The sequence below is a fragment of the Somniosus microcephalus genome, chromosome 12, assembly GCF_052327205.1.
Source record: "Somniosus microcephalus isolate GS21.2 chromosome 12, FLI_Smic_1.0, whole genome shotgun sequence".
In the NCBI taxonomy this organism is placed as follows: domain Eukaryota; kingdom Metazoa; phylum Chordata; class Chondrichthyes; order Squaliformes; family Somniosidae; genus Somniosus; species Somniosus microcephalus.
The window spans coordinates 193906766-193934239 of record NC_140998.1 but is presented as its reverse complement, the minus strand read 5'-3'; the positions used below and the strand labels follow the sequence as shown (position 1 = coordinate 193934239).

Sequence of the window (27474 nt, the reverse complement as noted above, 5' to 3'; positions counted from 1 at the left end):
ATATGGAACTCCCTACCACATGGAGTAGTTGAGGCGAATAGCACAGATGTATTTCGGGGTAATGTGGATGTGTACATGAGGAAGAAAGAATTGCAAGAATGTGACGATAGGGTTCGATCAAGTAGGGTGGGATGTGGCTCGTGAGCAGCATAAAGATCGGCATAGACCTGTTAGACCAAATGGCCTGTTTGTGTGCTGGACACTCCATGTAATATCATCGTTCATTCTTAAAACTCTAACAATATTTTCAGTTTCTGGGTTCTTGTACATATTGGGATTACATTCTAATGCTATATATAATATCATTGACACAGAGGGACTGAAGGACACATAAATCTGTAAATATTGCTGTTCACCTGATTTATAATGCATGGTCCTGTTGCTTGTTAGCTGTGATTTAAATGTCTATAGTTTTAAGGAGATACAGGAATCATCCACATTGAGAGTAGACACAATCATAAATTTCTGTTTGTGTTTCAGCAAGTTAGCGCCCAACTGTGCTAATCCGCAGGTAAGATCACAGTCAAGCGCAGTTCTTGATGCGGTCAGTGTGTGAGTTCCTGTTCTCATCCTTGCTACCGTGGGAAAGTATTGATCCAGTGTTAACCACCTCAGCCAAAGAAAGTGAAAGATAGACGATGAGTCAACGCAGTGGTTATGGTCAGATCTCCCTTTCCATCAGCAAGATGAGCAAATGCCTGGAGATGTGGGTAGTATTAACTTGGGCTGATGGTCCGAAATGGGAAATAGCGAATTAGCCACCCATTATACACCACACCCGATTTTCCTGTCAGTTGAGGCCAATGGACGGGGAAATCTAGCTGGGTGTATCATTGGCGGCCAATTCCATATCGCCCATTTTACACTCTGGGCCAGAGTTGAAATACTTGCAGGCAATGCAGCTACTGGGCTGCCTTTTTTAGAGGAACTAGTTCGGGTACAGTCAAGATTCTTTCCCACTAGGGTGAAAGGTCGGGTAACTAAAGTCAGAGCTCCCTGGATAACGAAAGAGATAGAGTGTAAGATGAAGCAGAAAAAGAGCGCATATGACAGATGTTAGAATACATCTGAGAATCAGGCTAAATATAGAAAGTTCAGAGGAGAAGTGAAAACGAAAATAAGAGGGACAAAGAGAGGGTATGAGAATAAAATGGCACTAACATAAAAGGTAATCCAAAAGTCTTCTATAGGCATATAAATAGTAAACGGGCAGTAAGAGGACGGGTGGGGCCGATTAGGGACCTACGCATGGAGGCAGAGGGTTTGGCTGAGGTACTAAATGACTACATTCCATCTGTCTTCACCAAGGAAGAGGATGCTGCCATAGACATAGTGAAGGAGGAGGTAGAGGAGATACTGGATGGGATAAAAATTGATAAAGACGGGGTACTAGAAAGGCTGGCTGTACTTAAAGTAGATAAGTCACCAGGACCGGATGGGATGCATCCTAGGACGCTGAGTGAAGTGAAGGAAGAAATCGCGGAGGTACTGGCCATAATCTTCCAATCCTCCTTAGAAACGGGGGTGGTGCCAGAGGAAACTGGAGAACTGCAATGTTACACCATTGTTCAAAAAAGTGTGTAAAGATAAACCCAACATCTACAGACCCGTCAGTTTAACCTGGGTAGTGGGGATGCTTTTAGAAACAATAATCAGGGACAAAATTAACAGTGACTTGGACAAGTGTAGATTAATTAAGGAAAGCCAGCACAGATTTGTTAAAGGCAAATCGTGTTTAACCAACTTGATCGAGTTTTTTGATGAGGTAACAGAGAGTGTTGATGAGGGCAATGCGGTTGATGTCCACTGATTTTCTTGATATGTGTTAATGACTTGGACGTGGGTGTACAGGGCACAATTTCAAAATTTGCAGATGACACAAAACTTGAAGTACAGTGAACAGTGAGAAGGATAGTGATAGACTTCAAGAGGATATAGACAGGCTGGTGGAATGGGGGACACGTGGCAGATGAAATTTAATGCAGAAAAGTGCGAAGTGATACATTTTGGTAGAAAGAATGAGGCGAGTTAATATAAACTATAAGGTACAATCCTAAAGGGGTTGCATGAACAGGGAGACCTGTGCACAAATCGTTGAAGGTGGCAGGGCAGGTTGAGAAAGCAGTTAGTAAACCTTACGGGAACCTGGGCTTCATGAATAGAGGTATAGAATACAAAAGCGTGGAAATTATGATGAACCTTTATAAAACACTGGTTCGGCCCCAACTGGAGTATTGTGTCCAATTCTGGGCAACGCACTTTAGGAAGGATGTGAAGGCCTTAGAGAGGGTGCAGAAAAGATTTACAAGAATGGTTCCAGGGATGAGTGACTTCAGTTACGTGGATAGGCTGGAGAAGCTGGGGTTGTTCTCCTTAGAGCAGAGAAGATTGAGAGGAGATTTAATAAAGGAGTTCAAAATCATGAGGGGTCTGGACAGAGTAGATAGAGAGAAACTGTTCCCATTGGCGGAAGGGACAAGAACCAGAAGACACAGATTTAAGGTGATTGGCAGAAGAACCAAAGGTGACATGAGGAAAACTGTTTTACACAGCGAGTGGTTAGGATCTGGAATTCACTGCCTGAAAGGGTGGTGGAGGCAGATTCAATCGTGGCTTTCAAAAGGGAGTTGGATAAATACCTGAAAGATCAAAATTTGAAGGGCTACAGGGAAAGGGCGGGGGAGTGGGACTAGCTGAAGTGCTCTTGCAAAGAGCCAGCACGGGTTTGACAGGCCGAATGGCCTTCTTCCGTGCTGTAACCATTCTATGATTCTATGGTTGTACTTATATATTACTTTTTGCAATATTTACCTGCTGCTTTGTATGTTTTCTTAATCAGTAAACCTATGAGAATCGTGGCAAGAACAACCACCGCCACTCCGACTACCGCACCTGCGATGACTGTTACGTTACTCTTTAAATTCTGGGGTGGATCTGCGAAAACAGTATCAGTGAGAAAAATGCACAAAGTCCAACTAATTATCCATATATAATATTGCATGTGTATAATATGTGTACATGCGCACTTTAATATTTAATAATACTTTAATAAGTGCATTTCATGTCTATTAGTTTTAGCAGTTTTGTCACGGTTTTTGGTCCTGATTTTCATGTCAACATTGAACATTGAAGATGTCTGTGTGACCAGTGATAATGAGAATTCCCTACAGTAGATGTTAGTCTTGACCGTTTTTGGGTCCCGACTTGGCCCTGCCCGAGAGGCTCGTGACCAAACAGAGCGGCTTGAGGTCAGCCTGAAATTGGGCCTCCATCACGTAATTATTCCAGGCATGCTGCGGTTAAATGTGAGCGATGGTGTAAAACGGGCACAATTGAATGATTTTCTTTACCATTGAAAGAAAAGTTTCACCTGATGTTCCTGTAGACACATTCTCTGTAGTGAGAGAGGTTGGTGAAGTTCCTACAAAAGATAGGAAAACGAGAGTAAACCAATTTGAACAAAATAGACACCGGGGTTCAAAATTGACACAAAACTGAACAAAACACTCTATATGTGATGAAACCCAAATGATTGACTCATGTCCTTCAGGGAGGGTCCCGGCCTACATGTGACTGCAGTCCCAGACTATGTGGTTGAATCTTACTGCCCTTGGGGCAACTAGGAATGGAGAATGAACACGGTCTTACCAGCAGCATCTGCATCTCAAGAACAAACTAAAACAAATACACAAACATTGGTTTCTGGAGATAGGGATTGGAATCTTTGGATCTGGAGCTTTTATAAAGCAAACTTCTAAGGTGTCCAATAGAGTTTAGAAGGTGCTCAGGCTATACTATCTCAGAGAACACTTTGACACAAAACAGCGCATGTTATATTACAGACCCGAAACTCATTAATTGATATTACTGTCAAATAATTAAACTGAGATGTTGACCAATTGAAATGGAACAAGAGAATGACCATCGCCTCCCCATGACCTTTAACAGCACCACCATTTCCCAGCCGTCTGGTAGCATCCTGCAAGTCATCACTGACCAGAAGCTTAAACAGACCACTGTGGATCCAGGAGGAGGGCAGAGGCTGGGTACTGTGTGGTATTTTGGATCACCTCCTGACTCCTCAAAGCTGTTTCTCCCTCCTCATTGCTCAAGTGCGGAGTGCAATGGAATACTCACCAGGCGGCCGGATGTGTGCAGCCACAACACCACTCGGGCAGCTCAGCACCACCCAGGACAGAGCCGGCTGCCAACTCCACTATTCTAACAGTGGAACTGGGGAGATATTGATACCAATCATCACGGGCAAATGGAAGTATTGTTTGAGATGTGGACTAACTTGATATCTCCAAGAGACGGCTATAAGAGCAAAACTTTCCATTCTTCAATTTTGCGGTATATGTGTAGCATCCCGCATCGGGGAGTTGAAAATTACTAATGTTTAAACTTCTGAAATCGAACTTGTGCCACGTGTCTTCAGGAATCAGCGCGTTGTTCAGTTTCCATTGGATTTCAATCCCTTTCCCAGTTACTCGGGCATTTCCAATGCTCCAATCTATACTGTTGAAATAGGACAGCCCGGGCATCTCACAGGTCAGGTACACGGAGCTTCCATGAGGAATCAGGCCTAAAGGGGTCACAGACAATGTGGAAAGAAGATAACTGGTTGAACTGATAAAAGCCACCCTAGATTAAATCGTGGCACCACCTTAAATTCGTGCTCAAACCTCATTAAAATGATTCATGTGCAGCCAGTGCATCTCCCGCTGTTCCGTGGCATTACTTCTGTTTTGTGATGGGGTGGAAAATCGGACATCTCTGATGCCCCTTAAAGGCAGTGACAAACTCTTAATGGGAAGATGCACTGCGGCTAAAGACAGCGAGAAATGATGTCAAAGAGATAACATTCATGCAAAAGATCCAGTCAGGGCACCAAGTTCCTCCAATATCACGTTATGGGGCACTGATGCAGGTGGTAGACAGGAGGAGGGACATTCTGTCCCCCTCAGGGGTAGAAGAACCTCCAGGCAGCAGCTCCACCACCAGTGAGGAGAGGTCACTGAAGAGGTGAATACCTGAAATGTATTTTCCAGGACATGGCTGGAATGTTGAAAGAAGTTCAATGACCTCACCAGAGTTGTCAAGGTAACAATACTGATCTCGTTCTCTCTGCTGACAGCTCCATCACTCAGAATACTCACAATAACCCCTCACGCGCTACCCCTCACACTACTACAATCACTGCACCAAACTTCACTCCACCTTCTTCTCTCACTCAGAGTCAACTTTATTGCAATCCTCACTTGACATCTTACACACTGCATACCAACGATTCTACCAAGATATGCACATTCTCTAGACACCTCGCAGGACTGTCACTAACACACTCCCTTCATTTTTGGAGGAGTATTTCCTGCACAACCTGTTCCAGGAGGCTGCCATCGGAGAGCATGACCCCGGCTCCATACTTTTTGCCTGGGGAAGTAACCATGTTGGCCATCACGGGCAGGTGGGGAAGAGTCGTGGTTGTGGCAACAGGTAACACCAGAGGAAACGATGAGCTGAGTATTTTCCACATCTTATCCCCCTTTTCCCTTCTTACTTTTATCTCGCCCTACACATGCTGCATAACAAACTGCAGCAGTTTTCACCAGACATTTCTTCCTCTACTTTACCTTCACAGTAAATGTTAACTCTTGTGCTTCCCTTTCATTTTGGCTTCAGGAAAATTGGAGATACCTCTGTCACTTCAGGAAGAGGAGGGCAGCCATGAAGAGGCACCATCACTTGATCTGACCCTAGAAAGCAGCAGCTCAGATACTGACACTGTGCATACTTGAGAACAGGGCTAGAGGAGGGGTCGTCACATGGTGGATCACCGGGCATAAGTGCGCAGAGGCGAGGGCAGGAAGATAGGATGTCAGAGGTGCCAGCTCGCTAGAAGGTGAGATCAAAGACTGGCTCTTCTGTAGAGGTCTGAAATGCTCGATTCGAGGGCCCAGGCCCCAAGGAGGGCTGATGGGAATGTTGCAGGACATGCTGGCTGCAATCGTTTGGCTACATTTGGAACGTGGTATGCAATTGTAGGTGCCCCACTAGAGAAAGGGCCTAAAAGCCTCAAAGAGTAGACCACCTAGATTCACCAAGGAAAGTGAAAACTGTGAGGAGAGAAAAAGAAATATATTGAGATACTGGGGTTCACTTTTGTAGTGTATGTGCTTTAAGTCAGAACTACTTTTTACAGCTCCTGTATACTTTAGTACCGGCAGTAACCACACCGGTATATAAGCTGTGAGCTTGCCTCTGTACTCCAGTCTAGAGATGACCCTCCTCCAGTAAAGACCTGTTGTTTGTTTATGTACAGCATCCGTGTAATTCTTTATCCACTGAACCACGGATCTAACAGTGGCGACGAGTGTTGATGCGAATCTACCTGCAACATTAAACAAAGAAAAAATGAATTAAAAAGTCGAGTCCAGGAACACGGGCGTCGACCGCGAGCAACCGCCCAACAGTCAGGCAGAGATCCAACTTCGCTGGGGAGGCTGTGGAGAGCCGGGCTTGGTTCCCCAGCCACAAAGAGCAGTAAGAGACCGACGACAGGTCCAGAGCAGACCCTTCCCGAGCAGCGGCGGCTGGAGCCGACCGACGGCAGAGAGAGAGAGCCGGGCAGCGTCGACGGGGTAAGAAAGAGGGTGAAGAGAGCAGGGCGCAGCCGGGGATTGATCACCGAGCGGCGTCGAGGAAAAATACTGCAAACCGGAGAGAGAGAGGGTAAGAAACAGCCGGGTTCTAGACTGAGCGGCATCGACAGATATCAAGAGAAGAACGCGCAGAACACAGCCAGGGATCATGGGCTGATCAGGGTCCGTGGGGCGAAGCAAGGGGAGACGCCATTGAGCCGCGGAGAAGCAGGGAGAGCGTGGGAGGTGCCATTGAGCCGCGGAGAAGCAGGGAGAGCGCGGGAGGCGCCATTGAGCCGTGGAGAAGAAGGAAGAGCGCGGGAGACAACATTTTGCGAAGCTGCAGCGGAGAAGACGGGCGAGCGTGGGAAGGAAGGAAAGCGCGGGAGACGCCATTTTGTGCCAGCGGAGAAGAAGGGGAAGCGCGGGAGGCACCATTGGGGATAGTTAACGCACAACCAAGGATGCCGAAGAGTGGCAGTATCTCTACGTTTGACAATGAAGTCGAAGATTGGGCGACATATGTGTAACGTATTGAGGTGTACTGCAGGGCGAATGAAGTGCCAGATGCTAATAAAGCACTGGTTCTGTTAAATTCCATGGGTGCAAAAACTTATGGGTTACTGCAAAATCTAATAACCCCAGAGAAGCCGGTAAACAAGGATTTTGGAAGCATAGTAGAAATCCTACAGGACCACTTAAGCCCCACACCGCTGCTGATAGCAGAACGATTTAAGTTCCATAAAAGGAATCAACACAAAGACAAAAGCAATGCTGAGTACCTAACGGAACTGCGCAAGCTATCGAAATACTGCCAGTTTGGAGCGGGACTAGCAGACACGTTAAGGGACAAGTTTGTGTGTGGGCTACAAAGTGAAGGAACCCAGAAACGGCTTCTATCAGAAAAGGACCTTACGCTGGACAAAGCTTTCAATATGGCAGTATCACATGAAGCATCCGCAAGGGGCGCTGCAGAGATACAACGGAGACCGCAAGAATACGGCACCAACGAAATGACCTATGGAACAGGGAAGTGCTATCGCTGCGGCAGAACAACACATGACCAGAAAGATTGTTGGTTCAAGGACCAAGTGTGCAGACAGTGTGGGAAAGCAGGATACATAGCAAGAGTCTGCAGGTCTGGGAAGAAAACCAACAGTAAGAAATCTCCACAGGAGAAGTACAAAAAGGTACACCAGGTGATGGACAGTGGTTCAGACGAACAGAAAAGTGACACAGACTCCGGAAGCAAGGAGCTGGGTTGTCTGAAACTACATAATGTAACCGAAATAGAGGATCACCAGACTATCTGGGTTACACTCAAGATAGACGGAGTCCAAGTGGAAATGGAATTGGACACAGGGTCAGCTCTAACAGTCATAAATCAAAGAGACTACAAGCGGCTATTTTCACACATACCCTTGAAAGCTACAGAGATTGTCTTGAAGATGTATACGGGGCAAAAAGTCTACCCCAAAAGAAAAATAAGGGTGAAAGTGACATATATAGGTCAGGAAATACCTAAAATGGATATATATGTATTGCCAAATGGAGGACCACCACTGCTAGGACGTGAGTGGATCCGGAAGATACATTTAGATTGGCATTCCATACAGGCACTGAAGGTGGAGGCCAAAAAGGATGACGACATCACACCTGGACGACTGTCAAAAATGCTAACTGATGCAAAAGAAGTGTTCCAGGAGGGACTAGGAACACTAAAAGGAATAACAGCAACAATTAAAATAGAGGATAATGCAAGCCCAAAGTTTCTGAAGGCCAGACCAGTGCCTTATGCAATCAGACCAGCGGTTGAAGCAGAGCTGGAAGGTTGGAACATTCAGGAGTACTGTCCAAAGTGGACTGGAGCGAGTGGGCTACACCCATCGTCCCTGTAATGAAGAGGTCATTGAGTGATACGCCTGGGGAACCAAAGAAGGTCCGCATCTGTGGGGATTTTAAGGTGACAGTGAACCCAGTCCTTCACATGGTGCAATATCCGCTTCCACGAATTGAGGATATTTTCGCCTCGCTATCTGGTGGTAAACGCTTCACCAAAATTGATCTAGCCCAGGCGTACCTGCAAATGGAGGTAGAAGAAGCTTCGAAACATTACCTTACGATCAACACCCATAAAGGTCTCTATCAATACAGCCGGCTGGTGTTTGGAGTAGCCTCGGCTCCGGCTATCTGGCAAAGGGCAATGGATCAGGTCCTGCAAGGGATTCCAGGGACCCAGTGTTATTTGGACGACATCTTGGTCACGGGCGAAAATGACGGTGATCACCTCGCTAACTTGGAGAAGGTGCTCACCAGATTAAAGGAATATGGGCTTCGAGCTAATCGCCACAAGTGCGAGTTTTTCCAGAAACAGATCTCATATTGTGGCCACGTCATCGATGAAGAGGGGTTACATAAGTCCCCTGACAAGATTGAGGCAGTAGTCAAGGCTCCAGCACCGGAAAATGTGTCACAACTGAGGTCGTTCCTCGGGCTGGTAAACTATTAGCACAAGTTCTTACCAAATTTGTCTACGGTACTACACCCGCTGAACACCCTACTGCAAACAGGGGTGCCATGGGAGTGGGATGACGAACATAGACGAGCTTTCCAGAAGTGTAAAGAATTGATCACATCAAAAGAGGTGTTGGCCCATTTCAACCCAGCACTACCAATTCGTTTGGCATGTGATGCATCACCCGACGGCATTGGAGCGGTGCTGTCGCACAAATTCCCAGATGGGTTGGAGAGGCCAGTGGCCTTTGCGTCTCGGTCACTAACCTCAGCTGAGTGCAACTACGCCCAGATTGACAGGGAGGCCCTCAGCCTAGTATGGGGAGCAAAAAAGTTCAACCATTATCTGTATGGGCAGAAGTTCACCTTGCTGACTGACCACCAACCACTTGTCTCCATCTTTAATCCTAAGAAGGGCGTGCCAGTAATGACTGCACAGCGGTTACAAAGATAGTCCCTGTTTCTAGGGGCGAATCAATATGAAATAGAATATAAAGGCACGAAACAGCATGGGAACGCTGATGGGCTATCGCGCCTGCCACTGCCTACGGTGGAGGAAGCACCAGCAGTGGACCCTATCGAGATATTTTATTTGTCGATAATTGAACGATTGCCAGTAACAAATGCGGATATAGAGAAGGAGACCCGCAATGATCCGACGCTGTCACGGGTATATGAATTGACGGTGAGGGGATGGCCAACACATGGCGACTCACTTGCCAGCATTCTCATCCAGAAGAGAACAGCTGTCAGTGTGCCAGGGGACAGTGATGTGTGGATCCAGAGTGGTGATTCCACCCAAGTTAAGGGAGAGAGTGCTAAAGGAGCTACATGAAGGTCATCTGGGGGGAGTGAAAATGAAAAGCCTTGCTAGGGCTTATGTGTGGTGGCCGGGAATCGATCAACAAATCGAAGACCTAATTAAGAGCTGCTTAGGATGCCAGAAGGTCCAAAATGCACCTCCACATGCCCCTCTACACCCATGGGAGTGGCCCTCCTCTCCATGGCAACGGGTGCACATTGATTTCGCTGGTCCATTCATGGACTCAATGTTCTTAATAGCAGTGGATGCTCATTCAAAGTGGCCTGAGGTGATAAAGATGTCTTCAACCACTACAGAGAAAACGATTGCAGTCCTATGGACCATATTTGCCAGAAACGGTTTGCCAGAGCAGATCTGCTCTGATAATGGACCACAGTTTGTGTCCGACGAGTTCCAAAAATTCATGAAAAGGAATGGGGTAAGGCATTACACATCCGCCGCGTATCATCCAGCCACCAATGGATTGGCTGAGAGGTTCGTACAAACCTTTAAGAAGGCGATAAAGGCCATGTGCAACGAGGAAATTCCACTACAGCATAAGATGGACAATTTCTTATTAGCCTACCGAAACGCGACACGTGCAGTTACCAACCAGACCCCGGCCATGATATTCTTTAATCGAAGGTTGAGATCTCGTCTGGACTTGCTCAGACCAAATGTGCGAAGAAATGTTGAGGACAAACAATTCCAGCACATCAATGAGAAGCCGACAAGGAGCTTCAATGTAGGGCAACCAGTCTTGGCCCGTGACTATCGAACAGAGAAGTGGCAACCCGGAACGATATGTACAAGGCAGGGGCCATTAATGTACACAGTGGGTGTCGGGGAGAACATTGTGAGACGCCACGTCGATCAGATCTTAGCGTCACAGGAAGGCGTCAACCCCATGTCTCGAGTATCTGGGGATGAACCCGACATACCGGTAACATCTACTTCAGACCCAGTTGCAGTGGAACCCGATGAACTACACGATGAAAAGGGGTCAGAATCGCCTCTGCACCAAGAACAAGAACCTCAGGAAAGGCGCTATCCCGAAAGGGTCAGGAAGCCGCCCCAAAGACTGAATCTATAAATGGACTTTTTGTTATTGAATGTACATGTAAAAATGTAATTGTTATTTGAATATTAAGGGGGTATTAATCTAAAAAGGGAGGAATTGTAGTGTATGTGCTTTAAGTCAGAACTGCTTTTTACAGCTCCTGTATACTGTAGTACCGGCAGTAACCACACCGGTATATAAGATGTGCGCATGCCTCTGTACTCCAGTCTAGAGATGACCCTCCTCCAGTAAGGACCTGTTGTTTGTTTATGTACAGCATCCGTGTAATTCTTTATCCACTGAACCATGGATCTAACAACTTTTAATGCAGCAGGGAAAGTAAATATGAGATTGAATAATCTTTTTAATTATGACACGCTTTATTGGGGTAAATGGGGTAAGACCACATGGTCTGGTTGGAGAATTAGTGGCCAGGGGTCATAGGTCTAACATTGTAATTATCAGAATGTGGTGAGAGGGTACAAGAACTATCTTCAGGCAGAGAGTTGTTGGAGCAGCGAATGTTTTTCCATGGAGTGGTTGAGGCAGACATTATTGTTAAGGGAAAAGTGGATAACTATTGAAAGGCAGGGAAGATACAGGTCTACACGAAGAGAGCTGAGCAGTGGGATTAGTGTTGGATTGCAGTGGCAAAGAGCTGGCAGAAACACAATTGGCCCAAATGGCCTCCCCGTGTGCTGGGAAGGATTCCGTTTCTTCAGCACATGGATCTGTCCCACCTAGCTTTGTATCATCAGCAAACTTGGATACATTACACTCGGTCCCTTCATCTAGGTCATTAATATAGATTGTAAATAGCTGAGGCCCCAACACTGATCCTTGTGGCACCCCACTAGTTACAGCCTGCCAACCTGAAAAAGATCCATTTATCCCTACTCTCTGTTTTCTGTCCGTTAACCAATCCTCTATCCATGCTACTATATTACCCCAACCCCATGAGCCCTAATCTTGTGTAATAACCTTTTATGTGGCACCTTATCGAATGCCTTTTGGAAATCCAAATATACTACATCCACTGGTTCCCCTTTACCTATCCTGTTAGTTACATCCTCAAAAAACTCGAATAAATTTGTCAGACGCAATTTCCCTTTCAAAAAACCATGTTGACTCTTCCTAATCATGTTATGATTTTCTAAGTGACTGAATACCACTTCCTTAACAATGGATTCCAGCATTTTCCCCACGACTGATGTCAGGCTAACTGGCCTGTAGCTCCCTGTTTTTTCTCTCCCTTCTTTCTTGAATAACGGTGTTATATTTGCGACCTTACAATCACAATCTGCTGGGATCATTCCAGAATCTAGGGAATTTTGGAAGATCAAAACCAATGCATCCACTATCTCTTCAGCCACCTCTTTTAGAACCCTAGGATGTAGGCCGTCAGGTCCAGGGGATTTGTCGGCTTTTAGTCCCATTAGTTTCTCTAGGACTTTTTCTCTACTTATATTAATTAAGTTAAGTTCCTCACCCTCATTAGGCCCTTGGTTCCCTACCATTTTTGGTATACTTTTTGTGTCTTCTACTGTGAAGAGAGATACAAAATATTTGTTTAACATTTCTGCCATTTCCTTATTCCCCATAATAATTTCTCCTGTCTCAGCCTCTAAGGGACCAACGTTTACTTTTGCTACTCTTTTCCTTTTTACATACTTGTAGAAACTGTTACAATCTGCTTTTATATTTCTTGCTAGTTTTCTCTCATTCTATTCTTTCCCTTTTTATCAATTTTTTTGGTCAACCTTTGCTGGTTTCTGAAACTCTCCCAATCCTCAGGTTTATTATTATTCTTTGTGACATTATAAACTTCTTCTTTCAATCTAATGCTATCTTTAACTTCTTCAGTTAGCCACGGTTGGATCACTTTTCCCATGGAGTTTTTGTTTCTCAATGGAATGTATTTTTGTTGAGAATTATGAAATATTTCCTTAAATGCTAGCCACTGCTTATCTACCGCCATACATTTTAATCTATTTTTCCAATCTACCTTAGCCAACTCGCCCCTCATACCTATGTAATTGGCTTTATTTAAGTTTAAGACTCTAGTTTCAGACTTGGGTAAGACACACTCAAAATTAATGTGAAATTCACTCTGCCCCAGAGGATCCTTTACTATGAGATTGCTAATTAACCCAGTCTCATTACTCAATGCAAGATCTAAAATAACCTGTTCCCTGGTTGGTTCCATGACATATTATTCTAGGAAATTGTCCCGAATGCATTCCATGAACTCGTCCTCCAGACTACCTTTGCCAATTTGATTTGTCCAGTCTATAGGAAGATTAAAGCCCCCCAAGATTATTGCATTACCTTTGTTGCAAGCTCCTACTATTTCTTGATTAATATTCTGTCCAATGGTATAGCAACTGTTAGGCCTATATACTACCCCTACCAGTGTTTTCTGCCCCTTGTTATTCCTTATCTCCACCCATACTGATTCTACTTCATGATCTTCCGAGCCGAGATCCTTTCTCGCTACTGTCCTTATATCATTCTTTATTATCAGGGCTACTCCCCTTCCTTTTCCATTCTGCCTGTCTTTTCGAAACATCAAGTACCCTGGAACATTTAGTTCCCAACCTTGGCCACCTTGCAACCATGTCTCTGTAATGGCTATTAGATCAAACCCATTTATCTCTATTTGTGCCACTAGTTCATCTGGCTTATTAAATATACTTCGTGCATTCAGATAAAGAGCCTTTAATTTTTTTTACCATTATTCCCTGCTTTGACCTTATTCTCCGGTGCACTGCTACCATTAAACTCCCTTCCTGTCACACTCTGATTATTTTTATCCAAATCGCTACACTGCTCTATTGCCTTGACCTTTCTCTGTAGATTCCTAAATTTCCCCTCACCTGACCCCCTCCCCCTTTTTTTAGTTTAAAGCCAGAAGAAGGCCTCAAATTAGCAAATTCAAAGAGCCCAACGCCTGTTTCAGGCATGGGCAAGGGACTCCTCTAGTCTGTTCTTACCCAATATCTCAGGCGGCTAAATTCCAGTCGCAAATGTACACATGTTCCTTGCCCGCCATATTGGGACCTTACTAGACCGAGCCTGTGGGCTGGAAATTCATCTTAAATGACAGCGTAGAACGTGTGGTCATGTATTGTCCGCCTGTTACACCCACCGCCCGATATTCAGTTCCACTGAAGTCAGTTTCTACCCCAATGAGATTTGAGCAGAAATGCTGAGGGACAGATCCGGAAATGGATCTGATCTTTACCAGTTGAGACTTTACTGCGAGATTTCCCATAATTTTCACAATAAAGATAAATAAATTGCTGAGAATTTACATTTACTGAACAAGAAAGTGTTTGAGGCCTACAATAACCTGCCCAGCAAGAAAGCAACACTGTTTTAATGCTGCGTTTTTCCACATCACAAATTGTCAAGATGTTGGCATTTAAAGACATGGAATTTAACGGAACAGTGGCGGATATACGGAAAATGGTGAAACAGTTTGTGTGAGACTATCATACACATATAACTACAGCATAAACTGCTTCCAGTAACTCACCATTAATCACTATGAGGTGGATTAACATCTTCTTCCCCTTGTGTCCAGAATACAGCAAACAGTCGTAATTTCCGACATCTTCCATTGTCGCCGTGAATAAAAGAGAATAATTCCCCATCCTGAAACCCTCAGTCTCAGCCAGTGTTATATGCGGGAACCACGGGGAGCTGCACTCAGTGTTGTTCTTATCAATTGCACAAAGTGCCATCCCTTTGTCTCCTGAGGCAGGTTGAAATGTCCAGTGAATCTCATCAATTTGAGTCGGAGACCGGGAGAAACAAGGCAGCAAAACCGGGCTCGACCCATTTGAAAGAACCAGTTCCAGAATATCTCCATCATCTCCATCCCCCGCGGTACCTGCACAGGGAGCAACGTGTGATATTAAACCAGACTGTATGAGGTTGGATAAATATCCACCTTTACCCACAAACTCTGTTCCCTGGGCACCAACACCATCCCTCTCCCTGGCCACTGCCCGATAAATCTCCACCTTTACCCACAAACTCTGTTCCCTGGGCACCAACACCATCCCTCTCCCTGGCCACTGCCAGATAAATATCCACCTTTACCCACAAACTCTGTTCCTTGGGCACCAACACCATCCCTCTCCCTGGCCACTGCCCGATAAATATCCACCTTTACCCACAAACTCTGTTCCCTGGGCACCAACACCATCCCTCTCCCTGGTCACTGCCCAATAAATATCCACCTTTACCCACAAACTCTGTTCCCAGGGCACCAACACCATCCCTCTCCCTGGCTACTGCCCAATAAATCTCCACCTTTACCCACAAACTCTGTTCCCTGAGCACCAACACCATCCCGCTCCCTGGCCACTGCCCGATAAATATCCACCTTTACCCACAAACTCTGTTCCCTGGGCACCAACACTATCCCTCTCCTTGGCCACTGCCCGAGTCTGAAGCTGACTTTTCACAACCTTGGCGTCCTATTGGACCCTGAGCTGGGTTTCCTGCCCCATATTCTCACCATCGCCAAGGCCGCCGACACCCACCTCCGTAACATTACTCGACTCCGCCCTGCCTCACCGCACCTGCTGCTGAAACCGTCAGCCAGGCCTTTGTTACCTCCAAACCCATTTATTCCACTGCTCCCCCGGCTGGCCTCTAACTCTCAGAAAACTGAATATGCTATAGTAGAGGCACTCAGCTCATCGATGTGACATTACTCTGTCCAATAATTAAACCGAGCCTTTAAACCAATACAAAAACAAGGAGAAAAAGAGGTCAATGTGCAGTTAAAATAGTGGATGGATTAGCGCCAAACAAACAGGTAAACGTGACGGTGTTAAACTTGATGCAATAATTTCCTGCTTTCAAATTTCCCGCTGCTTTCCCAGCCCTGGCCCTGCCTTCCAGAGGGGCCTTTGTTTTGTTGCTCTCACATATTTGGAGCAATGCACCGCCCCGCCGGTGAAGTGCTGCCCTTTTGATGGAAGGATCCAAATTCCCCGGCAAATTTCGACTTGTTTGCACCACCCCTCCCCCTGTCACTATCCCCCCTCCCCCCACCACCACACCCCCTCCCCACACTGGCATCGAGCGGATCCCAGTGTCTCCTCATCCGGTTTATTTCTTTAATCGTTGCTCATTCAACCATCTGTTACACTTTGTGCTTCACTGTGAGCCTTTCAGCTGCAGAGAGCTGTGTCCTGTGTGGTCAGAGGAGGCGGAACTAAGGGGCTGACAGTCACTTGGTGTCTGGTCCCCTCCCCTAGCCCTGGCCGCTATGTTACCCCGATGCTATTTTACAATTAATGTTGATGTGTTATCACATAATGCGATTCCACTCGCATGAGAATAGCAGGTCTCGGCTCGAACCAGGAAGCAGGACTATTGGCTGAAAATGTTACATAGAATTACATAGAATGTACAGCAGAGAAACAGGCCATTTGGCCCAACCAGACCATCCCGGCGGTTATACTTCACTTGAGCCTTCTCCCATCCTTCCTCATCTAAGTGTATCAGCATAACCCTCTATTCCGTTCTCCCTCATATTCTTATCTAGCCTCCCCTTAAATGCATCTAGACTCAATCACTCCCTGCGGTAGCGAGTTCCACATGCTCACCACTCTCTGGGTAAAGAAGTTACTTCCTTAAATCCATCTCGACGCCATTTTTTCCTTTTTTCAATAAATATTGCGGAGCCTCCCGGACTCAGATCGCTTTGCACAATGTGCAGCCTTGTCCAACGTGAACTGACACATTTCAGTCATTCTATCTATGTCAATATTTAAATTATAAATTGCCCCCGCATTTCACTGAACGGAGCCCGGAACCACAGTGACCCGATACAGCGATTGCACACTGAAGACAGCAGTATCGCAGGAGCTCTGAAACTGTGTCTTAACATAAGAACATAAGAAATAGGAGCAGGAGTCGGCCATTTGGCCCCTAAAGCCTGCTCCGCAACTTAATGAGATCATGGCTGATCTGATCTTGGGCTCAGCTCCACTTCCCTGCCTGCTCCCCATAACCCTTCACTCCCTTATTGTTCAAAAATCTGTCTCTCTCCACCTTAAGTATATTCAATGGCCCAGCCTCCACAGCTCTCTGGGGCAGAGAATTCCACAGATTTACCACCCTCTGAGAGAAGAAATACCTCCTCACCTCAGTTTTAAATGGGCGACCCCTTATTCTGAAACTATGCCCCCTAGTTCTAGATTCCCCCATGAGGGGAAGCATCTTCTCTGCATCTCCCTTGTCGAGCCCCCTCAGTATTTTATATGTTTCAATATGATCACCTCTCATTCTTTTAAACTCCAATGAGTATAGGCTCAACCTAACTGGTCTACAGTTTCCTGCTTTCTGTCTCCCACCCTTCTTAAATAGGGACGTCATATTTGCGGTTTTCCAATCTGCTGGGACCTCTCCAGAATCCAGGGAATTTTGGTAGATTGCAACCAAAGCATCCACTTTCTCTGCAGCCACTTCTTATAAGACCCTAGGATGTAGGCCGTCAGGTCCAGGGGACTTGTCCACCTTTAGTCCCATTATTTTACCGAGTACTTTTTCTTTAGTGATAGTGATTGTTTTAAGTTCCCCCTCCCTATAGCCCCTTGATTATGTGTTATTGGGATGGTTTTAGTGTCTTCTACCGTGAAGACTGATACAAAATATTTGTTCAAAGTCTCTGCCATTTCCCTGTTCCCCATTATTAATTCCCCAGTCTCATCCTCTAAGGGACCAACGTTTACTTTAGCTACTCTCTTCCTTTTTATATACCTGTAGAAGCTCGTACTATCTGTTTTTATATTTCTAGCTAGTTTACTCTCATAATCCATCTTCTCTCTCTTTATTACTTTTTTAGTCGTCCTTTGCTGCTTTTTTTTTAAATGTCCCAATCCTCTGGCCTTCATGGCAACATTGCATGCCTTTGTTTTCAATTTGATACCATCCTTTACTTCCTTAGTTAGCCACGGGCGGTTCTCCCTCTCTTAAAGTCTTTCCTTCTCACTGGAATATATTTTTGTTGAGAGTTATGAAATATCTCCTTAAATATCTACCATTGCTTATCAACCATCTTACCCTTTAATCTATTTTCCCTGTCAACTTTAGCCAACTCTGCCTTCATACCTTTGTAATTGCCTTTATTTAAGATCAGGACACTGATTTGAGACCCAACTTTCTCACCCTCCAATTGAATTTGAAATTCAACCATGCTATGATCACTCTTTCCTAAAGGATCCTTTACTATGAGATAATTTATTAATCCTGTCTCATTACACAGTACCAGATCTAAGATAGGCTGCTCCCTGGTTGGTTCCACAATGTATTGTTCTAGGAAACCATCCAGGATACACTCTATGAACTCTTCCTCGAGGCTGGCTTGCACAATTTGATTTGTCCAATCAATAGGAAGATTAAAATCACCCATGATTGTTGCTGTACCTTTCTTACAAGCCTCCATTATTTCTTGATTTATACTCTGTCCAACAGTGTAGCTGCTGTTAGGGGGCTGAGAGACTATGCCCACCAGTGACTTCATTCCCTTATTATTTCTTATCTCCACCCAAACTGATTCTACATCTTGCTCTTCTGAGCCAATAACATTTCTCACTACTGTACTGATCTCATCCTTTATTAACAGAGCTACCCACCTCCTTTTCCCTTCTGTCTATCCATCCGAAATGTCAAATACCCCTGAATATTCAGTTCCCAGCCTTGGTCACCTTGCAACCACGTCTCTGTAATGGCTATCAGGTTATACCCATGTATATCTATTTGTGCCGTCAACTCATCTATCTTGTTATGAATGCTGTGCATTCAGATAACGAGCTTTTAATTTTGTCTTTTTACTATTTTTCTGTGCTTTGACCCCACTTTCTGATGCACTCTTATGTTTATACGTTCTGTCCCTTCCTGTCACACTCTGGCGACCATTACCCCATCAATACCCCGCTCTATTGCCTTCTCCTTTCTCTTTGAATTTTTAAATTCCCGCTCACCTGATCCCCCCCCCCAAGTATTTAGTTTAAAGCCCTCTCTACAGTCTTGTCTTTTGTCGAATACTGTTGCTCATTCTCGTGTTTCAACAGCAGACGATCACCCAGCGGGAGCAAGTGAATCTAACATGGGGACTGATGGTCATTTCTGTGCATAATTTACGGTAGTTTGAATTTCTGATCCATTATTAACGAAGGTGTTGTTTTAGTAAACTTAGCGAATAAGGGAGATGGCGGGGTCATGAACTGGTTGTGCCTCGCGCTGTTTCAAAAGCTGCTTCGACACAGATCCTCAGTCTTATCAAGCAAGTGATGTCGCCGGTCATTGTTACATTCAAAATAACTTTGCGATTAATTTGGTAATTCTTGCTACGCATTTGCCAATACCGAATGGAATATAAGCAAAGTCCACTTTGAAATGCAGCTACCGTTTTGAGACCCCAACACGGAGGCATTAGACCGATGGGGACAGATATATCCACACATGCAACAGTGTTAGAGACTATGATTGTCAATATTCAACTGAAAATAAAATTGAATGTGATTTTAAATCATACCTGGATTTAGAGCAGCCAGTAGAAGGGAGACCTCGAGAATGGAACACCTCATACTTGCTGCTGTAGAGTCTGAACTGAACAGAGAGAAATGACCGAGTGTGTTAGTTAGCGAAGCAAGAGGAAGTTCTCGTTTCCTTCTGTTAAAAATATTTATCAGGCTCGGTCATGTGATTATTGGTTAGAATTTCCTCGGGCACTAACTTCAATAGTTAGATTCAACATCAAGACTTGGCTTCACCATCAATAGGGGTAGACAACATTCACGGTGCTTAATTCCTAGATTATCACCGTCTCGAAACAGAATAAGCCCAGCAACCATCCCGGGACCTCAACAGCACCAACATTGTCGAATGACCCAACAGCCTCTTGAAAGACAACATTGCGGAGAAGCTTAACTGTATCAAGTGTAACAACACAGTGACTAAAGAGCAGGGCAGAGGCTGGGTACCCTGCGAGGATTGACTCACCACTTTCCCCCTCAATAAGAACATGAGAAATAGGAGCAGGAGTAGGCCATACGGCCCCTCGGGACTGCTCCGCCATTCAGTAGGATCATGGCTGATCTGAACCTAGACTCACGTCCACTTCCCTGCCCTCTCCCCGTAACCCCTAATTCCCTTATCTGCCAGGAAAATGTCTATCTCCATTTTAAATTTATTTAATGTTGCAGCTTCCACAGCTCTCTGGGGTAGCAAATTCCATAGATTTACTACCCTCTGAGTGAAGAAGTTTCTCCTCATCTCAGTTTTGAAAGGGCAGCCCCTTATTCTAAGATTATGCCCCCTAGTTCTAGTCTCACCCATCAGTGGAAACATCCTCACTGCATCCACCCGATCAAGCCCCCTCACAATCTTATATGTTTCGATAAGATCGCCTCTCATTCTTCTGAACTCCAATGAGTAGAGTCCCAACCTACTCAACCTTTCCTCATACGTCAACCCCCTCATCTTTGGAATCAACCGAGTGAACCTTCTCTGAACCGCCTCGAGAGCAAGTATATCTTTTCTTAAATATGGAAACCAAAACTGCACGCAGTATTCCAGATGTGGCCTCACCAATACACTCTATAACTGCAGCAAGACTTCCCTGTTTTTATACTCCATCCCCCTTGCAATAAAAGCCAAGATTCCATTGGCCTTCCTGATCACCTGCTGCACCTGCATACTAACTCTTTGTGTTTCAGGTACCAGGACCCCCAGATCCCTTTGTACTGTAGCACTTTGTAGTTTCTCTCCATTTAGATAATAACTTGCTCTTTGATTTTTTCTGCCAAAGTGCATAACCTCACACTTTCCAACATTATATTGCATCTGCCAAATCTCTGCCCACTCACTTAGCCTGTCTATGTCCTTTTGCAGGTTTTTTATGTCCTCCTCACTCACTGCTTTCCCTCCCATCTTTGTATTGTCGGCAAACTTGGATATGTTGCACTCGGTCCCTTCCTCCAAATCGTTAATATAGATTGTAAAGAGCTCACTTTAGGAGCATGATGATGTATAGTTCCCACTCACTTGAATAGGTGCAGCCCCGACGGCTCACACAATGCTCAAAACAATGAAGCACCAAGAGCTTTATTTTGGTCTGCACCCATGCCACTGGACTCAGTATCCACTGCCCCACCACGTGCACACTGCACCTTGAAAGGGAAAGGTAAAGAATAAAGTTAGTGTAGGGTAGTGTTGCATGGCGGGGGTTTGGTTCTATAAAGACAATGGTCAAGGAGAGCAGGGTGCAACTGTCGGAGTGGCTGTACTGAGGGAGCGCCGCACTGTCGGAGGGGCAGTACTGAGGGAGCGCCGCACTGTCGGAGGGGCAGTACTGAGGGAGCGCCGCACTGTCGGAGGGGCAGTACTGAGGGAGCGCCGCACTGTCGGAGGGGCAGTACTGAGGGAGCGCCGCACTGTCGGAGGGGCAGTACTGAGGGAGCGGCGCACTGTCGGAGAGGCAGTACTGAGGGAGCGCCGCACTGTCGGAGGGGCAGTACTGAGGGCGCGCCGCACTGTCGGAGAGGCAGTACTGAGGGAGCGCCGCACTGTCGGAGGGGCAGTACTGAGGGAGCGCCGCACTGTCGGAGAGGCAGTACTGAGGGAGCGCCGCACTGTCGGAGGGGCAGTACTGAGGGCGCGCCGCACTGTCGGAGAGGCAGTACTGAGGGAGCGCCGCACTGTCGGAGGGGCAGTATTGAGGGAGCGTCGCACTGTTGGAGGGGCAGTACTGAAGGTGTGTCGCACTGTTGGAGGAGCAGTACTGAGGGAGCCTCGCACTGTCGGAGGGGCAGTACTGAGGGCGCGCCGCACTGTCGGAGAGGCAGTACTGAGGGAGAGCCGCACTGTCGGAGGGGCAGTACTGAGGGAGCGCCGCACTGTCGGAGAGGCAGTACTGAGGGAGCGCCGCACTGTCGGAGGGGCAGTACTGAGGGCGCGCCGCACTGTCGGAGAGGCAGTACTGAGGGAGCGCCGCACTGTCGGAGGGGCAGTATTGAGGGAGCGTCGCACTGTTGGAGGGGCAGTACTGAAGGTGTGTCGCACTGTTGGAGGAGCAGTACTGAGGGAGCCTCGCACTGCCGGAGGGTCAGTACTGAGGGAGCACCGCACTGTCGGAGGGGCAGTACTGCGGGAGCATCGCACTGTTGGAGGGTCAGTACTGAGGGAGCGCTGCACTGTCAGAGGGGCAGTATTGAGGGAGCGCAGCACTGTCGGAGGGGCAGTACTGAGGGAGCGCCGCACTGTCGGAGAGGCAGTACTGAGGGAGCGCCGCACTGTCGGAGGGGCAGTACTGAGGGAGCGCCGCACTGTCGGAGGGGCAGTACTGAGGGAGCGCCGCACTGTCGGAGAGGCAGTACTGAGGGAGCGCCGCACTGTCGGAGGGGCAGTACTGAGGGTGCGCCGCACTGTCGGAGAGGCAGTACTGAGGGAGCGCCGCACTGTCGGAGGGGCAGTATTGAGGGAGCGTCGCACTGTCGGAGAGGCAGTACTGAGGGAGCGCCGCACTGTCGGAGGGGCAGTATTGAGGGAGCATCGCACTGTTGGAGGGGCAGTACTGAGGGAGTGTCGCACTGTTGGAGGAGCAGTACTGAGGGAGCATCGCACTGTCGGAGGGTCAGTACTGAGGGAGCACCGCACTGTCGGAGGGGCAGTACTGCGGGAGCATCGCACTGTCGGAGGGGCAGTATTGAGGGAACGCAGCACTGTCGGAGGGGCAGTACTGAGGGAGTGCCGCACTGTCGGAGGGGCAGTACTGAGGGAGTGCTGCACTGTCGGAGGAGCAGTACTGAGGGAGCGCCGCAATGTCGGAAGGGCAGTACTGAGGGAGCGCCGCACTGTCAGAGGGGCAGTACTGAGGGAGCGCTGCACTGTCGGAGGGGCAGTACTGAGGGAGCGCTGCACTGTCGGAGGGGCAGTACTGAGGGAATGCTGCACTGTCAGAGGTGTCACCTTTCAGATGAGAGGTTAAACCCGAGGCCCCATCTGCCCTCTCAGATGGATGTAAAAGATCCTGCGCCAATATTTCAAAGAGGAGCAGGGGAGTTTTCCCCGCTGTCCTAAGGCCAATATTTATCCCTCAACCAACATCTGGTCATGATCACATTTCTGTTTGTGGGAGCTTGCTGTGCACAAACTGGCTGCCAGGCTTCCTACATTATAACAGTGACTACACTTCAAAAAAAAGTACTTCATTGGCTGTAAGGTGCTGTGGGACGTCCTGAGGTAGTGAAAGGCGCTATAGAAATGCAAGTCTTTCTTTCTTCAATCAAAGACTCACTCGGGGCGAGTTGGATCAGTGACTTGCTGTGCAGTGGATTGAAAGTTCCCGGTCTGTGAGGAGCCGCCTGATTGGTCAGTAGTCTGGGCCCAGGGTTGCAGGACTGGTGGGGTGGGGGGTCGGGGAGTGTGCTCTGTACAAAAACCACTCACAACTGGGTATTTAGAACAAGAGTGGGAAGAGAAGAGCCGAAAGGGCGTTTGTAAATCTGATGCCAAGGTGCCCATTTCATCCAGCGGGCTGTTCCACCATGTGAGCTATCGCAACTGGTGCAGCATGTGTGTCCATTCACACACGGGCGCAGCCTTTCAAACCACGTTGGGAGGGAGGTGGAAAGGGGTGAGGGGAGGACGAAGGAGGTCACTGGATCGCAGTCGGGATCAGGAAGACCGCTCGAAGCTCCCGTCTCCCACAGCCCAGGGAGGGCCCCAGTCAAACTGCAGCGTCGCCAAGGCGTTTTGCGATGGCCAACGCGGCGAGATCACGGGCGTGGCAGAGTGACGCTCACGACACAGGCCGACCTCGAAGAACCCGCGGGCCCCCCCACCCCGCCCCCAGCCCCGCGCCAGAGATACTGACCGTCAGCCAGAAGTCGGCCATCTTCATGGCTTTCTCATCCGTGTCCCCTCGCTTGGCGTAATCCACCAGCTGGAAAGCAAGGGCAGATCAGTCAAACCCGCAGGCTCCTTCCCAGCACAGACAGAGGCCAGTCGGCCCCTCAAACCTGTCGTCTTTCTGTACGCGAGCAATTCCCAAACCCATCCCACTGCCCCACTCTCTCCATCGACAAATATTGATCCCAAATTCCCCCTTTCACAGAGGCCATGGTCTCGGCCTCAACCTCCTCCCCATGGCTTCAGTGACGTGGAGGATTGGAGACGCTGGGATTGTTCTTCGAGCAGAGAAGGTTTAGGGCAGATTTAACAGAATCACAGAATGATACAACGCAGGAGGAGGCCATTCGGCCCATCGTGCCTGTGCTGGCTCTTTGGACCCACTCCCCTGCCCTTTCCCAGAGCCCGGAAAATGTTTCCTTTTCAAGTATTTATCCAATTCCCTTTTGAAAGTTATTATTGAATCTGCTTCCACCGGCCTTTCGGGCAGCGCATTCCAGATCATAACAACTTGCTGCGTAAAAATAATCTCCTCATCTCCCCTCTGGTTCTTTAACCAATCACCTTCAATCTGTGTCCTCTGGTTACCGACCCTTCTACCACTGGAAACAGTTTCTCCTCATTTACTCTCAAAATCATTTATGATTTTGAATACAATCTTCCCCTTAACCTTCTCTGCTCTAAGGAGAACAATCCCAGCTCCTCCAGTCTCTCCACATAACTGAAGTCCCTCATCCCTGGAGCCATTCTGGTAAAGAGCGGCGTTCAAAATCATGAGGGGTTTTGATCGAGTAAATGAGGAGAAACTGTTCCCACTGGCAGGAGGGTCGGTAACCAGAGGACACAGAGTTAAGAAAATTGGCAAAAGAACCAGAGGGGAGATGAGGAGATTATTTTTTTTACGCAGCGAGTTGTTGTGATCTGGAATACGCTGCTTGAAAGGCCACTGGAAGCAGATTCAATAGTAACTTTCAAAAGAGAATTGGATAAATACTTGAAAAGGAGATATTTGCAGAGCTCTGGGGAAAGAGCAGGGGGAGTGGGAACTAATTGGAGAGCTCTTCAAATAGCCGGCACAGGCACGAGGGGACGAATGGCCTCCTTCTGTGCTGTGAGATTCTATGGGAGCATTCCGTGCTTCAACACCTCTGTGTACAGAAATTTCTACTAATCCCTCTCAGAACACTCATTAAATTGATGGCCTCACGTCACTGACTCCCCGAGCACAGGAAATTTATTGTCCCTATTCACTCCATCAAAAATCATTATCATTTTAAAAAGCTCTTAAATCTCCTCTTAGCCTTGTCTGTTCCAGGGCAAATAGTCACAGGATCTCAAGTCACCTCTCTGGCTCAGTGGGTAGCACTCGCTCTCGCCTCCGAGTCAGAAGGTGGTCGGTTCGAGTCTCACTCCAGAAACTTTAGCACATAATCCAGGCCGACACTCCCAGCGCAGTAATGAGGGAGTGCCGCACTGTCAGAGGGGCAGTACTGAGGGAGCGCTGCACTGCCGGAAGAGCAGTGCTGAGGGAGCGCCGCACTGTTGGAGGGACACTGTAGGAGGAGCAGTGCTGAGGGAGCGCTGCACTGTTGGAGGAGCACTGTCGGAGTGGCAGTACTGAGGGAGGGCCGTACTGTCAGAGGGGCAGTACTGAGTGAACGCGGCACTGCCGGAGAGTCAGTACTGAGGGAGTGTCGCACTGTCGGAGGGGCAGCACTGAGGGAGTGCCGCACTGTCAGAGTGAATCACTGTCAGAGGTGTCACCTTTCAGATGAGAGGTTAAACATGAGGCTCTGTCTGCCCTCTCAAGTGAATGCAAAAGATCCCACAGCCACTATATTGAAGAGGAGCAGGGGAGTTCGCCCCGCTGTCCTGTGACCAATATTTATCCCTCAACCAACATCTGGTGATGATCACATTTCTGTTTGTGGGAGCTTGCTGTGCACAAATTGGCTGCCGGGTTTCCTACATTACAACAGTCACTACACTTCAAAAAAAAACCTTCATTGGCTGTAAGGTGCTGTGGGACGTCCTGAGGTAGTGAAAGGCGCTATAGAAATGCAAGTAGCCAAGGCTCTTTGCGATGGCCAGCACGGCGAGATCGCAGGCGTGGCGGAGTGACGCTCGTGACACAGGCCAACCTCGAAGACCCCGCGGGCCCCCCCACCCCCAGCCCCGCGCCAGAGACACTGACCGTCAGCCAGAAGTCGGCCATCTTCATGGCTTTCTCGTCCGTGTCCCCTCGCTTGGCGTAATCCACCAGCTGGAAAGCAAGGGCAGATCAGTCAAACCCGCAGGCTCCTTCCCAGCACAGACAGAGGCCAGTCGGCCCCTCCAGCCTGCCCTCCTTCTGTACGCGAGCAATCCCCAAACCCATCCCACTGCCCCGCTCTCTCCATCGTGCCTGTGCTGGCTCTTTGGACCCACTCCCCTGCTCTTTCCCCGAGCCCGGAAAATGTTTCCTTTTCAAGTATTTATCCAATTCCCTTTTGAAAGTTATTATTGAATCTGCTTCCACCGGCCTTTCAGGCAGCGCGTTCCAGATCACAACAACTCGCTGTGTAAAAAAAATAATCTCCTTGTTGTGTATGTACCTTTAAGGGAAGAACTGGTTTTAGACTGCAGTACCGGCAGTGACCACCCCTGTATAAAAGGCCCTAGCAAGCTTCTGTATTTCAGTATGACGTTGCCCTCCTGTTAAGTAAAGTACCTGTTAAACTGTTCTCCCGAAGTCTGTGTATTATTGAGGCGCGGACTTTACAGTGGCGACGAGTAAGTTCGAACTCACCTGCAGTGTGGCATCATCTCACGGGGATCTCGCCCTGAGAGGAGGTTTCTTGGAGGTCGTAGTCTGAGCAACGGGCGTCGACCGCGGGCAACCGCCCAAAGAATTCATCGGTGTTCGGAGAATTGCGGGAGAGGCTGTGGAGAGCTGTGCTTGGCTCCACAGTTAAGGTGTTCCAGCAAATCGTGCTGGTAGCAGGTAGTGCGCTGACCCTTCCGGACTGCAGCGGGCTCAAGCTCGATCGAGCGGTTCTACAAAACGGGCCGCGTAGTGTCGCCGGGAAAAGAAAACAAGAGAGAGAGAGGGTGGAGCGCACAGGGCGCGGTCGGTGCTCAAGAACCAGGCAGCGGAGAGAAAATAAACGGGGTGGAAGGAAAGCGTGACGCGCCGAAGCTGCGGGTCGCCGCCATTACACTGTAGAACGCTCGGAGCAGCGTGGCAGCAAGGGGAAGAAGGAAAAGTGCGGGAGGCGCCATTTTATCCCGTTGGGGAAGAAGGAAAAGCGCGGGAGGCGCCATTTTATTCCATTGGGGAAGAAGAAAAAGCGCGGGAGGCGCCATTTTAAATCACCCAAGATGCCGAAAAGTGGCAGTATTACTGCTTTCGACAATGAGGTAGAAGACTGGACCACGTATGTGGAAAGAATTGAAGTGTACTGCAAGGCAAATGAGGTGGCCGATGGAAAGAGGGCGTCGGTATTCTTGAATTTGATGGGCGCGAGTACGTACGGCCTATT

At 47.7% G+C, this 27474-nt stretch overlaps 1 protein-coding gene across 2 annotated transcripts in view; it reads right to left on the bottom strand.

Annotated features, from left to right (window-relative positions):
* LOC147109830 (uncharacterized) overlaps nucleotides 1–23990 on the bottom strand; it is a 127747-nt gene extending 103757 nt beyond the window's left edge. For both annotated transcript variants that reach the window (XM_086003897.1, XM_086003896.1), the window contains exons 1-6: nucleotides 23919–23990; nucleotides 21089–21213; nucleotides 19578–19651; nucleotides 14556–14912; nucleotides 3371–3421; nucleotides 2812–2934 (exon numbers count right to left, since the gene is read on the bottom strand). In XM_086003897.1, the coding sequence (XP_085860023.1) occupies nucleotides 2812–2934; nucleotides 3371–3421; nucleotides 14556–14912; nucleotides 19578–19629 (583 nt within the window). In that variant the 5' untranslated portion in view covers nucleotides 19630–19651; nucleotides 21089–21213; nucleotides 23919–23990. The remainder of the gene's footprint in view (nucleotides 1–2811; nucleotides 2935–3370; nucleotides 3422–14555; nucleotides 14913–19577; nucleotides 19652–21088; nucleotides 21214–23918) is intronic.
* Between the last annotated feature and the right edge of the window lie 3484 nt (nucleotides 23991–27474).